At 36.6% G+C, this 18795-nt stretch overlaps 1 protein-coding gene across 1 annotated transcript in view; it reads right to left on the minus strand.

The window, feature by feature from the left end:
* The window catches only part of PKHD1L1 (PKHD1 like 1), a 153494-nt gene that overhangs the window by 61366 nt on the left and 73333 nt on the right, over nucleotides 1–18795 (minus strand). The window contains exons 38-48 of the mRNA XM_082364165.1: nucleotides 17416–18400; nucleotides 13696–13944; nucleotides 12821–12970; nucleotides 11223–11397; nucleotides 10086–10242; nucleotides 9184–9340; nucleotides 7829–7908; nucleotides 7230–7359; nucleotides 6085–6214; nucleotides 2292–2533; nucleotides 1072–1208 (exon numbers count right to left, since the gene is read on the minus strand). Of these exons, the coding sequence (XP_082220291.1) occupies nucleotides 1072–1208; nucleotides 2292–2533; nucleotides 6085–6214; nucleotides 7230–7359; nucleotides 7829–7908; nucleotides 9184–9340; nucleotides 10086–10242; nucleotides 11223–11397; nucleotides 12821–12970; nucleotides 13696–13944; nucleotides 17416–18400 (2592 nt within the window). The remainder of the gene's footprint in view (nucleotides 1–1071; nucleotides 1209–2291; nucleotides 2534–6084; nucleotides 6215–7229; nucleotides 7360–7828; nucleotides 7909–9183; nucleotides 9341–10085; nucleotides 10243–11222; nucleotides 11398–12820; nucleotides 12971–13695; nucleotides 13945–17415; nucleotides 18401–18795) is intronic.

The following is an 18795-nucleotide window of genomic DNA, read 5'->3' on the forward strand; positions in this document are numbered from 1 at the left end:
TTCCTTCCTTTTACTGAATACTTGATAGAAACTGTGTTAAACCCAGATTATATAGGCTGAATATGAATAAGATACAGAGGAGCTCCTGATCTCTTGGGCATAACTTGCATATTTATTCTTTTATTTATATATTTGTTCAATTAATAGTCAGTTGAGAATCTGCTATAGGCTAAGTACTGTTCCAGCTACAGAGGAATCAGCAGAAAACCAGAAGGACAAAACTATCTGAACTAACTGAGTTTATGTTCTAGAGGAAGAGATAAAAAACAAATTAAAAATATAACAGGAGCTATGAGTTAATAAAGAAAAAAAGGTATTTGGGCAGCTATTTCAAATAAGAGTGGTGAGGAACAGCCTCTCTGAAGAGATAACATTTGAGAAGAGACCTGACTGAAATGAATGTGAACCATTTAAGTACCTGATGGAGGAGCATCCCAAGCAGAATGAAGAGCAATTGCAAAGAACCTGAGACAGGAATGTGCCTGACGTGGGCAAGGGGCACAGGGAGGTCTATGCGGCTGGCATGGCAGGCGCCAAGGGTAGATCACACGAGAGAGGCCAGCAGGGGGTCAGATCACGTGGATCCTTTGGCAAAGGCTTGGACTTTTTGTTTTAGGTGTAATAGGAAGCCACTGAAGAGCTCTGAACAGTGTGTAGCAAGACCTGATTCACATTTTAAAAATTGTACTTTGGCTGTGGTGTGGAGACTTCATTGCAGAAAGGGTGAAAGCAGGAAGACCAGTTAGGAGAAAAGCACAGTAGACCAGGTGAGAGGTGATGGTGGCTTGGGTTAGGGACCAGGTGGAAAAGGTAGAAAAACAGTACATTCAGGATACAGAATTTTGTGGGCAGAGTGGATAGACCTTGTTAATGAATTTGATGTGGGGTGTGATAAAAACAGAGAAACAAAAATTTGGCATGATTATGTAAGTGAATAATTGGATGTATTAAAATCATCTGTTTATGTCTCCTCTACCTGATTATAAGTAGCATCTGGCAAAAAGCAGGTGCTCAATTCACATTCATTGTATGGAAAACTTTGGACAAAGCGCTAACAATAATGCCTCTTACCTCTACGTATTCTATTCTTCCGGTTACCATGTTAGCACCAGGTATCGGAGCATGAAACATAATGCATCCACCAAACTGGTCACTTCCTATTTCTTCTCCAAACCTTCCTTGGAGACATGTCTGTGTAGCAAATTCACCTTTAAAAATATATTTTAAGATATCATAAAGAAAAACCGTGTCAAAATCCTCTAATTATATAAAGACTGTTTCTCATACCTAATTATATCTTTTTATTCACATATAATTTTAATTTCACCCTGGAACATAATTATTTGCGTTCACATTATCTCCTCCTCTGCATAGTAAGGAAGGTAAGTGCCTTGTCTTGTTCACTTTTGCAACCCCTAAAGTACTCAGGTATTTTTATTATCACTGATTTATTTTCCCCCAGATTTGGGATTAACATAGGTAAAACGATCTTACACTGGTACAAGATTAGAACATGCATTATCTCACTTAATTCTTACAACTACAGTAGGCTGGCAGAACAGGAAGTATTTTTATTTTAAACAGGATGAAACCAGGTTTCACAATGGACATTGTGAGACCACGCAGATGAAATGGAATCAGAATGCAGGTCTTTTGACATTGATCAGTAAGCTTTGTCTTATGCTTCCCATTGAAGAAAAGGCTGTATCTAAGCTGTATCAGCTATTATTCAAGTACTTATGGGATTGTAATGGTAGCAGTGATTACATAAAATATCTAAAAGAGACTTGTGAAATGCACTGTGCTTCTTAACTACACACATACATTTATATGGTTACACACAGTTTTATAAATACATATATATATAATATATATGAGAACTGTGGTAAGTTAATTATAGCCATGGAACCAGTTCCAACTATTGACACCTGAGAAGAAGAGACATATGTCACTTCAGGACCAAAGTAACAAACTGCTGGTGCTTAACTCTCCAGCCTTCTCATCTCCTGTCTCAGAGATCATGGAAACCCATGTTGAGATTAAGTCTCCATCAGCCTAGACCCTGGAAAATAACAATGAACAGAGCCCCCCCCGTTGACCCATATTGGACACGTGTAGCATCAATGAGAAATAAACCTTTATCATTTTTAATCACTAAAATTTGGGGCTTATTTATTGCTAGAGCATAACCAAGTGCATTAGTTCTCAACAGGGGCTGATTTTGCACACAGGGAATATTTTTGCAGTGTCTATAAACATTTTAGGCGACACACTAAGGCTGCTAAAACTACCTGTGTCAAATCCATCAGGGCATGCTGGAATTTTGTTATTCCACTCCACATTGTCAGATCCTCTTATTAAAATATTTCTTGTAAGAATTCCAATTTCTGCCCTTGCTTCAAACAGAGTTCCATCAGGGAGGGTGACAGTGATTCCTAAGTGTGTGTAATTCAGCGGATTAGTTAGCGTTATATTCCTGCCACCAGCAGATACAGATGCAATGGTCCTTTTTTCATTCTCTTGGTGGCTGTGTCTGTAAAAATTTGAACCAAAAACTCTCAAAATTAATATAAATTAACATAACAGTGTTTTGCTAGATTTGTTTTATGCTATTCTGAACACTCATCTGTAAAACAGGAAAACTTTTTATGTCATACAATATTCTGAAGAGGAATTCGAAGACGGTATTTTACTCTTAGAGTAACTGAATACATTTTACAGATGCATTTCAATTAAATAAATATTTTCCAAGTGCTATACTTGTTCACAGAACTGGACTAATTCTATAAAGTATTCAAAAGAACTATTCATTTATAACTTTGAGGATCACACTCAGTGGTTCTCAACCAGGGATGCTTTCATCCCTCCAGGGGACATTTGGTAATGCCTGGACACATTTTCGGTTGTCGCAACTTGTTGGGGGTGCTATGTTGTTACTAGAAGGTAGTGGCCGAGGATGTACCCAAACATCCTATGATACACAACAAAGAATTATCTGGTCCAAAATGTCAATAGTGCTGAGACTGAGAAACCCTTACAGAGGGAATCCATTGGAGGTTCCTGAGCAGGGAAAAGAAACGACTGAGGTGAGCTCAGGAGTTCTCATTTCTACCCACTCCTTCAACACATACCAAGTTCCAGCAAAAGGACTGGCCAGATCTATAATATACACATTCATGTACTGAGTCCTTCCAACAAAGACTTATTGAGTGTCCATCCTGTTTTCTAGGCACAGAGCTAAGTACTGGGGATACCAAGCAGAAAGTGCCCCTGACTTCAGAGATACATGTGTTTCTATGGCTGACTGTGTATTATCTACTAAAGCGTGATTGGTGCTGTTGACAGAGGTGCCCTTAGAGGAGTTACCTCTGTATCTTTTTGACATTCCTTTTTGATTCCTCTCTCCCTTGGCAAATCTTTTTCCTCCTTTAACTACCAGTTTAAATAACAATGTCGCATGTGAAACACGTTGAAAGGCACCTCTCTCACCTTTCCCAACTCTTCTTCTGGATTCCCAGTAAGCTCTGCGTGATGCCCCATCAGCACTCACAGTCACCACACTGCAGTCCTACCACCCATTTACTTCTCTGTCCTTCCCATACCTGTCTCCTCCTCTAGGTAAGACACCCGTTAAATCATTCTGTATGCTGAGCATTTGGTCCAGTACGTGTCACAATTCAATCACAGTTTTTCACTGACTGAATAAATCAATGCAGAATGAATTCCTCAAGTAAGAAGGTAGAGGAATGGAGCCCAAATAGGAAGATGATGGAATATTCCAGGGTGAGGGGCTGAGAGTCTAAATTAAACTGAGTGCATGGAAAGCTGGTGGAAGAGGCATTTCAAGGGCAGGACCAAAAGAACCTGGTGATGTGCAGGAAGCGAAGAATGATGATAGTCAGAAGGTCACTAGGAAAGTTTTTATGAGGATCAAAATTAGACTGTAGGATTTAAAGGGAAAAAATGGATAGTGAGAATGAAATTGAAGAAATGGGCATAATATTTAAGCAGTTCAATAATTTACAGAGAGAAAGAGAGAGAGAGATAAGCTAGAAGAGACAGGAGACCAAAGTTATTTATTTATTTTTTCAAGATGGTGGGTGGATGGGGAAACCCATAATTCCAAAAGACTCAGGGAAGGAATTATAGGGGGAGAGGGCAGGGGGATGTGAAGATTAAGGATGCTTGAGATAGGGTGTATCAATAGTACAAGATCCCTCAGGTGATTTGGACTGGCCTCTCCTGAATTCTCTTGAATTCAGATGAACAGAGATTTCTTTAGAAAAGAAGGTTCCAGGGACTTCCCTCGTGGTGCAGTGGTTAAGAATCTGCCTGCCAATGCAGGGGACATGGGTTCGATCCCCGGTCCGGGAAGATCCCACATGGTGTGGCGCAACTAAGCCCGTGAGCCACAACTACTGAGCCTGCGCTCTAGAGCCCGTGAGCTACAACTACTGAGCCCACGTGCCACAACTACTGAAGCCCGCGTGCCTAGAGCCCGTGCTCCACAACAAGAGAAGCCACCATAATGAGAAGCCCGTGCACCGCAATGAAGAGTAGCCCCCCTCGCTGCAACTAGAGAAAGCCCGCATGCAGCAACAAAGACCCAACGCAGCCAAAAAAACAAAAACAAAACAAAAAGCAAAAGAAAAGAAGGTACTAAAAAGCATTTTTATATGTTATATGCACCTAAATGTACCTTTTCTTCCTTTGTAATAATACCTAACACTTATCTAGCACTAACTTTGAGCCAAGTTCTGCTCTGTTTTATGCATATTAACTCACTTAGTCCTTACAGTAATTCTGAGATACATACTAACAGCATTCCAATTTTAGAGAAGCACAGAGAGGTGAAATAACATGACCTCAGGCCTAGTAAGTGGTATTGCCGGGGGTTGGACCCAGGCAGACTGACTTTAGAAGTAGTATTCTTAACCACCTGCGTTACAAACTCTGAAATAGGATTTATGAATTAAATAGTGAACAATGAGTTAGATTTGGTGGGAAACTCCTTAATTCTTGTTTCTTAAAACGAAATATCGCTAAACTAAATTCTAAACTTACTCTTTTATTTCATCCAGAAAAGCTATAAATGAGGACTTTCTATTCTATTTGTAAGCCCTGTCATTTTGCTGCTTTTTACTTTTGCCATTATGCAATTCCAAGGGCAGAGAAAAAAATATAAAGCTAAGTATATATTTAACTCTTCTTAACGTTTGCAAGTCTATTTTTAACTTCGAAAATGACAAACTCAAAATGCCACCTTGAATTCTAATTCTATGTTGAGTCACGACCTTAACATAATTTAGCTGTTTCTTGTCATAAATTACTATTTGTTCCCTGATCAGCATCAACTATATCCAATTTTGCTATTACTTATAATTTGAACAATAAAGCAAAAATAAGGCTCCTCTTGCTTCCTCTCCCCACCAGTATTCTTGGTGTAGCTGTATTAGTTTTGTTCTTTTTATTTCTTATTTGCTAAAATATATAATTAAACAAATTAAGGGTCATATGCAGCTTCGATTGTAAAATGTCAGACATGTAAAAGGTTACGTTAATCATCATTCATACTATAATTTCCTCCCTTGTATTCAATCATTACAAACAATTTTGCTCCATGGGAGCCACTGCCAAGACTGTAAGATAAGAAAGAGTTCACTAGCTTCTTTCAAATGTGTTATTTGGTGGCCCCAAACAAAGAAGCTCATTTACATTTTTGCATGCATTGATGTACTTAGCTAAAGCTCTCACTCAGAGGTTTTCAACTGACTTTTAATAGCAGAATGCTTTTGTCAAACGAAATCTTACATGGGAACCTAACCATGAAAATGACTAAAACCTTTTATTAGTATATATTTATACTTTTTCTCATGGTAAATTCAGTCACCGAAAACTCAACACACTGGGGTCAACCCAATGTTAATATTTATCAAATACATATTTGGCTGTTCATGCTTCTTTATTCTAGGTTTCAAATTTAAATTAAGTAGTCGTGGACCTTCTGAATCATCCCTTGTTTACATAGTTTAAAAGAAAATCTCTATTCTAAATCAAAATTAGCGGGTCCAGAAGACATCATACCTGTGTCCTGTGCTTGCAATTACAATCTCATCTCCTGGTTTCCATGTTACTGCTTCGTGTAAAATCAAAGTCCTTTCCCCTGCCTTTGCAGTATGAGCCAAACGAGTCCAAATCACAGGAACAGGCAGACCTGGAGTCAACATACAAACCGAGAATTTCCTCAGATGTGTTTTCTTGGATATTAAGAGTTTTATGCATTTTAATCTTTTCTGGATTGAATCAATTTTGAGAAAGTTCATTTTACCTTAGCATCTTATACCTTTCTCAAAAAAGAAACATTTAGAGTGCTTGCTTTATAAAAGTAATAATCAGGTTTGTAATAACATGTATAGGTCTATAAGTTTTTTAAAAATCCTTCTGCAATGACATATCCCATTTATGATAATCTTCTTTATATGAACTCAATATAAATGGTGTGATACTACTGATAAAATGGGCAGAGGCCTATTATCTTTGTCATTGTTGATAGGAATTGCTTAAATTGATAATCTGGAGACAAATGAAAGGTATAAATTTCTGAAAATTCTATTAGTGTATATATTTAGCATAATGTAGGACATTTATGATCATAATGGGGTATCATGCTCATATATTCTAAACTTATAAAAGAGGTAGATTATTGCAATAAAGAAGACTTCATATAAAAAGGATTCACACCATGCTTCCTTTAGATAATGCTACACTGATAGCTCAAACATGATCATAATCATTTTTATTTGCTGATAATTTTCCACAGTATATATATAGAACAGTGCAAATATAAATTTATAGTTATATTTTAGAAAGAGCCCATTTTAAAATACAAATATAAGAAGTTATAATTTCTGCTTCTAGACTTAATGCCTTTTTGTTTAGATAGATGAATAAAGAAAACAATCAGTATGAACTGTTTCAAGTGCTAAATTAGGCAAAGGATGTGATGGAAGGGCTTCCTAAGAGTGACCTTGGTTGTGAGTCTTGGTGGTCTGTAGGGGTTGACCTAACCTGGATAAAGGAGGGAAGAGATAAAGAGGGGTAAAGAGGGAACACGTAAAGACAGGAGAAGTTTGGCAAGGTTTCATTTAAAAAGAGTTATCAGGAGGATTATCTCTGGCTTCCTGGCTAGTCTCTCCTGGACCAGTTCCCTGAGTCCTTTCGGCCCGTACCATGCAGATCCAGGATTCCCTCCCGCACAGCCAGTGTTTTGGCGCCATATACCGGGAGCTCAGGAGATCGCAGGTGCCCATGCAAGGTAATGACCGCCTTGTGTTGAAATGGGGAGGCTTCCGTCCCAATCTGCAAGGAGTTTCACAAGCATCATTCAGAAAGTAAAACTCATTATCCACAACTCTCATCATTCAAAAGCAAATTCTTTTCTTTTCTCCCCTCTCTTTTGAGAATCAATTGTTCCATTCTCAGTATCTTTCCTCCAAAAGATAAACCTTACATTTACCAGTCAGCCAAATATACTATGCCAGAACTTTGGAAAGTATACTGATTGACTTTAGCTACATCTCAGAGCTAATTTTTTTTCTGCTCTATTTAAAATTCTGCTCTATGAAAATATGCTTTATCTTCCTATTAAAAGCACAAAAATATTCTAGGGACTTTTAAAATCCAAAAAAAGATTTTATGCTAAGAACAGAGACCTACACAAAGATAAACTAGTGAGAGTTTAGCATAATTAACTGTCCATTTTACACATAATATTTTAAAAAGAAATGGAGAGGTTAGCAATGAATACAGATCAAGTTCTCTCGTATACCTGAAGAACGCCTCCATCTGTAATTAGAATATTTTCTGCCTGAAGTTCAATGTCAGCTTCATCAAATATTAGAGTTCCACCTAAAAACCATACAATTTTGAAATATATCACAAGAAATATTCTTATTAAAAGCTATTTATTAAATTATACACTAAAATTTAATTTCTTATTCCTATCTACTGTCACTATGCATGTCACTTTACTTCAGCCCTTTGGCAACATGAAGTATAAAAACTTCAGACAAGACCCAGGAAGCTGCTAGAAGATCAAACCCCAGGGCAGATTATTCCCCCTTGATCATTTGTTATTTTAAATGCTATTAAATAGTGCAGCTACATGAATTCTAGTTCTACAAACACAGGACCTCAAAATATAAATTAAGAACAAAAAATTAAAATAAAAGAAAAACACTTTTTATAAATTATTGTAATGCCAACATTAGCTCTGAACTAATTTGAACTAATTTCCACTAATTTGCACTAGCAACAGCTATAGCCTGATTAGCATTATTAAAGAATGTGCTGAGATACATTTTTTAAGAGACTGATGTAAATTTGTGGACAGTGAAAGTTTACCTCTCCAAAGGTTCAATAGTTAATAACTTCAAATTACTGAAACACTGCTATTGTCCCAGAAGTTAAAACAAAAACAAAATGCAAAGGTCTATGAACAGCTAAAACCATTATGGCAAAGTTTATATACTAAAGCCTCAAGTGTTTTACTCTCGCCAATTATTGTTTCTTTTACACACAATTGTCACAGTTCTGGTTATTTAGCTTGCTGTATTAAAAATAGGATATTAAGAAGCAGAGAGAACTTCCAGTAACAGTTGAAAGCAGGTTCACAGGCAAAGGTTAAATCACAACCTAGCATCCAAGAGGAGTCAGGGGGGTCATTAAGTATAGAATTTAACAAATCTCTATGATTTTTATAACCCCTAGGACCCACTATACTAGTGTTTTTCTAAATGGGAAATATCTTTTTACTGTTGTAATCCACTCCATGTGCATTGGCGTATACATATACACACACACACACACACACACACACACACACAGTTATTGAAACAAAAGTTTCATGAAACACTTGACTTTAAAAGACGCTTACCCATATAAAAGATGCAGTACACTCAGATATTTTCTATTCTATTTCATTAAAAGATTCTGGTTGCAACGCAATAAAAAATTTCATAACCACAAATTGATTATAATACTCAATTTAAAGAACTCAGTACTACACTCTGTATTCAAAACATGATACAACTATGGATGTTCATAATCATGAATTTTGATTAAATTAACTTCACAGAACCATTTCACAGGCAGAGTCTAATAAACAGATTTTCAGAAGTTTACCCTGAATAAGCAACATTTTCAGGATAGGGGTATTTTGATCCAGCAGAATTGTCTGTCCTTTTGTAATAACAACTAGTGAGCCTTCCTCTGGGGGTGACGCTCCTCCCCACGAGAGGTTGGAGGACCAAGCATCAACATATAGGAACTCAGCACTATCCTGTGATAGAACAAGAGAGACTTTTAAATTTAGAGGTTTTATCACAATTCTTCATTTAATTCCTCAAAATGAAGAAATCTAAAACAATGAACATTTTCATTAAGTATAACCTACTTCAAATATGTTAAAGCTGCCTGTTGATTAATTTCACAATAATAAAAAACTAAAAAAGCTATTACCAATTACCCTGCAATCCAGAATAATTAGAAGTCTGAACTAATAAAATTTTAGTAGCAAGCAAAAAAAAAAATAAACTACTTTAAATTTATTATAGTCACATCTTAGTTATTTTTTGGAGACATTAACAAAGTAAAAAGTCCATTAATGGGACTTCTCTGGTGGCGCAGTGGTTAAGGATCCGCCTGCCAATGCAGGGGACACAGGTTCAATCTCTGAACCAGGAAGATCCCACATGGCGTGGAGCAACTAAGCCCGTGTACCACAACTACCGAGCCTGTGCTCTAGAGCCTGCCAGCCACAACTACTGAGCCCACATGCCACAACTACTGAAGCCCGCGCACCTAGAGCCCATGCTCCACAACAAGAGAAGCCACCACAATGAGAAGCCCGCGTGCCACAACGAAGAGTAGCCCCCGCTTGCCACAACTAGAGAAAGCCCATGAGCAGCAACAAAGACCCAACACAGCCAAAAAAAAAAAACCAACAACTCCATTACCAATTACTTCACCTCCCATAAGGCTACTTTTGCTATTGCTGAGACTACTCCACCCAACAGCACTGTTACCAGTTTGGCCATGCCGATGCTTCTGATGTTGACATGCACTGGAGCCCACCCTGAAGGGGTGTGGGCATTTGTCATGCAGATGATATATGTCTTGTTGGAATACTCAATATCACATTTGGCTTCAGCTATGGTAACAAGAACATCCTGTATATTTTCACTGTAAAGTAAAAAAAAGAAAACAAAACACTGACGTTTTTCTCAAATTTCTAGGTCACACTGTCAAACCCTATTATTCATACGCATTATTGTAAAAATAATGATCTTACCCTATGAGCTATCAAAGTGCAGACTGACACTTTTTTTCAGTAGTAAAACTTCAAAATTTTTGTTGAGAAAATATTCTCAAAATATTTGTTGAGAAAAAAGTAAACAAAGAGATTAAGAGGTCAGGAAATAAAATTGTACAAACTAGCAAGTATTGCAGTGTTGGAGAAAAACTGCTTGTGTTCAAATTATTGAGAAATTCTACATTGGTCTCCAAGCAGGCACCTATGTAAGACACTTTCAGCGATCATCTTGCCTATGTGACATTTTTTGTCACATTCACAGACTTTGGAACTTAATCTCCATGTAAAAATACAAGTCCAAGGTAGTTATAGGTACTTGAGGAATTAACATTGCCCGCTATGATTTAAACGATCTGGGGTTTTGAAGTCAAACTTATGTACTTGAAGGATGATGATATGGCAGTACATAAAATTTGAGCCAAAATAATGAATATGTTTATGAAGAAGGAACCTAAACAGTTACAGTGAAATGGATGAAGAGATGTTTCATTGAGCCAATGAAGCAGATGATGGTTGGAGTTGAGATTCTGGGGAAAGCATAACAGGAAGGTGATTTATACTTGTGATGTTACTTACTAAGATCTGAGGAAAGTTATTTAGCCTCTCTAATTTTAGTCTGGTAGCCATAAAATGGTATTAAACAATATCTAAGAAGGTAAGGCAGGAAGTTTCTATGGGGTAGAAAGGTTCCTGACACAGAGTATGTAGTCAGTAAATGTAGTGTGGCTTTTGAGCAGGTGGGTACACTTTACATGACTATATTCAAACACTGTCCTGGCGCACGAGAAAGCAGGCATAACGGCTGGAGTCCGGAAAGATGCACTGATGTACATGCATGTGAAGACAGTACCTGAAGCCTGATCCCAGGACTGTAAGTCTGGTGCCCCCTGCTGTACTGCCTCTCTTGGGAGCTATTTCAGTGATGAGTGGAGTCATTGACATGGTGTATATAAAAGGAGTCGTGGACTGAGATGAATTCTTCCCATTGACCACACTCACTTCACAGGCTTGCTTGGGTCCCCTGCCTATGATAAGAGGAATCAAACTGAGTTCGATTCTGCCATCAGGCCCTTATTCATGTCCAAAACCCCCAAATATTTTAAATAACATCTTCCTTTTCCCAAAGTCACTTTCACAGGCTCTATGTGAAGTAATAAAGATCTCTAGCAATAGTCAAACACATCACAAAATTCACGCACATTATCAACAGGGGAAAAACCCTTAGATCCTCCCTCAGAGCCTCTTATTGTAGACAATTCTACAAACCTGCCTGTTTGGTTTTCCAGTGCTAGAGGATTCAACACTGCAAATTAGAGAGGAAGGAAGGAAGAATGGCTAAAAGCAAGCACTCTGACAGCTGAAAGCGAGGTAACAGACAGAAAAGCTACAAAAACTCAATACAAAAACGCTGAAAAAAGAAGCGGAGCTATTGTTAAGGCAAACAAACCTTGACAAATCTTTATAGCGTTACTGCATTAAAAAAAAAAATCAGAATACAAACTCTGATGTTGAAATGATAAGTAAGCCCAGTCACAAAAATGTTACATTTTCTTCAGTATTCTTTAAGAAGTCGGAAGAAGCAAAAATGTTTAGAAAAGCTTCATCAAATTTTGTTAATGTTTTAAAAAATGTTTGTACATAAACCATATCCTTTATTCATCTATTTTATTCTCTTTAGTTCTTCTTAAATTTTGTTAGATAATTAAAATCTGTTGTGTACTTAAAATACCAGATACTTAAACTTCACAGTAACCCACTGAACTAGGGTTAATATTGTCTCCATTCAATAGATGAACAAACTGAAACAGAGAGGAGTTAAGTTACTTAGCTGAGGTGACAGTTAGTGGCAAAACAAATTCAGGAGCTCCTTAGAGCCCAGGCTTTTAACCACTAAGTAAAAATAAATAAGAGTAATAATAATAGCAAATCACATATCATGTTTCAGATACCATTCTATCCACTTCACATACATTAACTTATCAAGCCTCACAATAAGTAGGCTAATGTGATCATTTTCATTTTACAGAAGAGGAAACTAAGACACAGAGAGCTTGAATAACTTGCCCAAAGACACAGCTTGCGTTTGAATCTTGGCAATGAATTACCGGAGTTCACCCTCATAACCATTATACTATCCCCCCTTTAAGGAAAAGTTAATACTCCAATAGGAACTAAAAACATGTTCTCCATTTGGCATGCTCTTTATGTGATAAACTGAAAAACTGCAATTTACTAAAAACAATTCAGTCTAACCCAAATGTCATGAATCTTGGAAAATATTGTAAGCCTAGAAAACAAAATTCTGAAGAAATTGCTTAAAATCAGGAAATTCATAAAGGTGATTCAATTGTCCCAAATGAACACAAAAAATTGAAAAAAGAAATTCAGAGTGATCTCTATAAAATTAAACGTTCTCAAAGACTTCCATTCTTTTTTCTGACTACTTACCATTATTAGGTGGAATTTCACATAATAATGTTGTGCAATTAGATTTCCGTCTGTCAACGGCACATTTTGAGCCACACACTAATACAACTGAATTCTGTGGATTAAACCCAGTGCCTGTCAGAGTCATGGTTTGACCACCACCAAAGCTCCCTAGTGAAGACATATAAAAGGGAAAGACAAAGTTAATGAAAAGAAAACCTCCTCTGTACATATCTTTAACTTTATTTTAACACCTGAAATGGAAGCAAGTTTCATTAAATGAAAAGATTCGTAGAACTGAAATTATTTATATTATATTATATTATATTATATTATATTATATTATATTAGTGCAACAGAATCTCTTTTGATTGTAGTTTTTTAAAACCTTCACTGAGTAAATGTCACATTTGGTCATTTATTTAAACTACTTCTAGGAACTAAAATTTTATTTAAAAGAAATGCCACAAAGAATTTGAGTAGTCAAAACACAAATGTAAAGTTACCATTTTAGTTAAAAGCACATTGGTTGTGCTTAAGGTTTTTAACCACTAAAATAATTTTCAAACAGAAAAAAAATACTTATTTAGATAGACATAATTACAGGCCAGTGATATCTAAACATGATTTAAAAACAATTTCCAAATATAACCTGGACATTTTCAATAGTATTAAATTTTAAATAAATTATATAGCTCAAGAGAAATACAGACATTAAACAAATATTTTAAAATGATTGATACCCTTGCATGCTTATTTGATGCATAAACAAAAATATTTTAGTGTGTTATAGGAACTACACATTTTAGCAGGGTTTGAAGAATATGTTTCTTTCTAAATAAGTGTTTACTGAAACAATATAAAATATTTCTAGGTTCTGGTACATTCATGCCTACCTTGGCTTGGATGAATATTGTGAATAGTAAGTGGGTACTCAAATACGACTGTGGACACAGCAGAGCCTTTTGTCTTATGATGCATCATAACAGGAAAAGTGCCACCAGCATGATCTCCAGCAATGCATTGCAATACAGTATCACTGACCATGGTCACATTACACTGAATGTTATTTATCATCACTGAAATTTCCAAGATATCAATACCAAAATTTGACCCATTGATCTGAATTTCAGTCCCTGGAGGACCTTAAAAAAAAAAGCAAACCATATAAATACAAATATATACCTAAATTCCAATACTTGCACATGCATTTAAAGATATACCCATTTACTTACATAAACAAAATAATATCCAGTATTTTAAAACTAATACAAATACCAACAGTACATGTCATGTCATATACAGTTTGGCTACAATTTCATTGCAGTCTGTGGTATCTTGATTATAAGATATTTATCTCAATGTTCATTATTTTCCAGCATATCTGTCCATTCTACAGATGAAAGTTGTAAGTTACTAATAATTCAGGCTAATGGAAAAGAGAGAAGATCTAGAATGTCTGAAGAATGAATGAACGCCTGAGCAGTGGGTGATGGGTTAGAGCATATTTAGGGATGAGGTTTACTTTTTAAAACTTTTGGTACTTTCCTGATATTTGCAACCCTTCTGATGAATGGGCTATTTTTCTTAATTCAAATATTTTCAATATATATGACTTGATAAACAAATTATGATATATAAATAGGTGTAAGATAGTAAATACAGAAACAAGGAATTAAAGACTTATAGATGAGTGTTGATGTTAATTCCTTGAATAAATGTACATAGAATAAAGTATTTCAATCCTTCTGTTCCTTTCCTTCCTTCTTTTGACAAAAAGCATTGAGGGCATCACACACATGGAATTTTTCACAGGGCATCCAAACACAGACCTACATACCTAAATAATAAGTGAATAGTTATTAATCAACATAACTTGTTACAAATGCAGAGTCACCACGTAGTAGTTTGCTTTTAATTCAAGTAGTAACAGTAAAAATAACCACATAATTGACCATAGTAAGTGTCACTGAAATGTAAGTTGTCATTTTAAAGACCATAGATATTAATGAGATCTTTCATGTTAGGAATAGTTTTAAGATACAAGATTAAAAAATGTTTTCAGGTCTTAAGTTTTTAATCTTCACTGGTATTTTCACCTTTCATATGGAAGTGTTCTAAGTGTGATCTATACCTTGCCTCTTCAGTAAATAAAATATTGGGTTGGCCAAAAGGTTCGTTCGTTTTTTTCTGTAAGATGGCTCTAGTAGCACTTAGTTGTCTTTAACTGCATTTGAAACAATTTTGTTAGACTGTATGTGACAGCTGTCATATCAGCGTGCATTTAAAAAAAGACTTATCAAAATTGGTGAATTTTTGTGTAGCCATTTTAATATTGAAGATGGAAGAAAAAAAAGCAACATTTTTGGCATATTATGCTTTATTATTTCAAGAAAGGTAAAAATGCCAACTGAAACGCAAAAAAAAGATTTGTGCAGTGTATGGAGAAGGTGCTGTGACTGATCAAACATGTCAAAAGTGGTTTGCGAAGTTTCGTGTTGGAGATTTCTTGCTGGACAATGCTCCACGGTCGGGGAGACCAGTTGAAGTTGATAGCGATCAAATTGAGACATTAATTGAGATCAACATTATAGCATGCAGGAAACAGCCGACATACTCAAAATATCCAAATCAAGTGTTGAAAATCATTTGCGCCAGCTTGGTTATGTTCATCGCTTTGATGTTTGGGTTCCACTTAAGCGAAAAAAACCTTTTTGACCATATTTGTACATGCAATTGTCTACTGAAACGTCATAAAAATGTTCTGTTTTTAAAACAAATTGTGATGGGCGATGAAAAGTGGATACTGTACAATAATGTGAAACAGAAGAGATCGTGGGGCAAGCGAAATGAACCAACACAAACCACACCAAAGGCCGGTCTTCATCCAAAGAAGATGATGTTGTGTATATGGTTGGAATGGAAGGGAGTCCTCTATTATGAGCTCCTTCTGGAAAACCAAACGATGAATTCCAACAAGTACTGCTCCCAATTAGACCAAGTGAAAGCAGCACTCAATGAAAAGCATCTAGAATTAGTCAACAGAAAACACATAATTTTCCATCAGGATAACGCAAGGCCGAATGTTTCTTTGATGACCAGGCAAAAACTGTTACAGCTTGGCTGGGAAGTTCTGATTCATCTGCCGTATTCACTAGGCATTGCACCTTTGGATTTCCATTTATTTCGATCTTTACAAAATTCTCTTAATGGAAAAAATTGCAATTCCCTGGAAGACTGCAAAAGGCACCTGGACCAGTTCTTTGCTCAAAAAGATAAAAAGTTTTGGGAAGATGGAATTACGAGTTGCCTGAAAAATGGCAAAAGTAGTTGGAACAAAAGGGTGAATACGTTGTTCAATAAAGTTCTTGGTGAAAATGAAAAATGTGCTTTTTATTTTTACTTAAAAACCGAAGGCACTTTTTGGCCAACCAAATAGCTCAGTTCTCACTTGTCTACAAGTCTCATCTATCTTCAGATACATTGTTTTGAAAGATACATTCAAAGAGAGATGAGGCAGAAATGGTTCATGGAAATAAGGAACATATGCCAATATCTAGTTCTTCATTTGCAATGATTACAAATATATGGGGAAGTATGCCATTGCTACTGTTAATATTTGCTTTTTAAAATTCTAAATGAGAAAACTTGATGTCTAAAAGAAAATTTCAATAGCAAACTTCTTAAAGGCACAGAATACATCTTACCCAAACCTGATACATTTCCTGGCACTGTAAGTTAACAAAGACTCTTTTTAAAAGGCCAACATTTAATAAGTTCTTTATTAAAGGAAACTTTTAAGTTGCATTATATGAATGAGATTTTTTAACCTTATGAGGAAGGTATCTGCATGTGTAAGGAAACTAATATTTTAAGAAACTCGTCCAAAGTTTCACCACTGGAAAGTAGAAGAACCAAGATGTGAATCCAGGTATTAAGGCCATGTTCTCAGCCATTAGACTATAGCTGCCTCTTCAGAAATCATTACATAGATGATAAGCATTCCAATAGCTTGAAGATGATCAGAAACAGCATAACATAATGACAAAGGATCAGGAAGACATCTGAATCTATTCTTAGCTCAGAAGAACAAGTCATACTAAATAATTAAGTAAATCCTATTTTATAATATTTTTTCCACCTGAATGGGCCAATTACCCCCTTAAAAAGAATTCTGTTGTGTTAATAAGTTAATAATCAATTGCAGTTTCCTGGAAACAAGATACTCTAAAAAATTCTCAATGTTAATAGGATGAACTACTTATGAATTTTAACAGGTATTTCCTGTCATACTAACATTAATGACATAAATTAATGACCAATTTTAGTCTACAGGTATCCATCTATTTCTTCCTCATTTTGAAATTTAAGTGAAGTTAATGGGGATTTTGTTTTAAAGCAGAAATGGGAATTTGGCCAAAAATTTTATCCCAAGAATGTGCAAAAACTAATCACAAAATAGAGACTACACAGAACTCAAATCCCATTTATTGATTAAGAGGGTTTGTCTAAAAACACATCCTAAAAATAATTTGTAAACATTATTCCAATTCTATGCTAGTGAATATTACTGATCATATTATATCAAGACACCAAAAAAGCAGGTATTGGCGTACCTGTACTTGGGACAACTCCTCTGAGAAGTGGAGTATCTTCCAAGGCATATGTAAATGACAGAGGTGGATAAGCGACTGCATTCACAGAGATCTTTACACTGACCCTTCCAGCTGTCCCTGCTGGGGTACGGCAGTAGACTTCACTGGAATTGACAGAAATAATTTGGCAAGGTTCATCCCCAACAGTGACTGTGGTGTTGCCTGGATAGAAGCCATTTCCAGTGATCATCAAAGTAGTGCCACCACCAATGCTTCCAGAAGTTGGTGTGACAGATGCTACTGGGGGGCTGCTGACAGTAAGGTTTCCCAGAGCTAAACCTTTCGTTCCCACCACAACACTAAGAGAATAAATTCCAGCCGGAAGAGGAGTCACAAGAACAGTGATGTTATTTTCATTAACATCGATTGCTCTAAACTGTTGGTTTCCAATGAAAACAGAAATGTCCTCCAAGATAGTGCCAAAACCTTCTCCTTCAATGAGAACTTTTACAGATCCTTTGATGGTGTTTGGGGAGATTCTTGTTACAAAAGCAGTGATGCTTTCTAAGTATGAAAAGCTGCAGTTCCCTTGACACAGGGCAGCCACTCCGTGGATCAGAAGATCTACCTTCACAAGCTGCAGGGGAGCAGGAGATGTTTCACATTCAATGGCTGTATAATTCACCGACACAACTTTACATGGAAAATGACCCATAAGGACTTGTACACCAGCAGAAGAAACTGCAAATCCAGAGCCTTTTATGGTCACTTTTGTCATTCCTGTAGTTGACCCTGCATTTGGTAATACCACGTCGATGTTTGGCAAAAGTACAAATCGCCTATCAAATTCACTGGACAGCGTGTTGATAGCAGTGCCCAGATTGTAGACAGTTACTGTGACAATTTCCCTGATGCCAACATCCATTGAGTTTTGAGGGTCAATATGACACACAATGGAATTATTACTACTTTCTTCTACAACACAGGGATAGCTACCAATTGTAACCTGAAAATAAAATGAACATGAAAACAAGTCAATACATTACTCTAGTGTGAACTTAAATTTTGTATTAGCAACAACTAAATTTAAAAAATTGGGGACTTCCCTGGTGGCGCAGTGGTTAAGAATCTGCCTGCCAATGCAGGGGACATGGGTTGGAGCCCTGGTCCGGGAAGATCCCACATGCCGCGGGGCAACTCAGCCCATGTGCCACAACTACTGAGCCTGAGCTCTAGAGCCCGCGAGCCACAACTACTGAAGCCCGCACGCCTAGAGCCCATGCTCCACAACAAGGGAGGCCACCGCAATGAGAAGCCCGTGCACCGGAACGAAGAGTAGCCCCCGCTCTCCGCAACTAGAGAAAGCCCGTGCACAGCAACAAAGACCCAACGCAGCCAAAA

Source organism: Balaenoptera borealis (genome assembly GCF_965194805.1).
Source record: "Balaenoptera borealis genome assembly, chromosome: 17".
NCBI classification, from domain to species: Eukaryota; Metazoa; Chordata; class Mammalia; order Artiodactyla; family Balaenopteridae; genus Balaenoptera; species Balaenoptera borealis.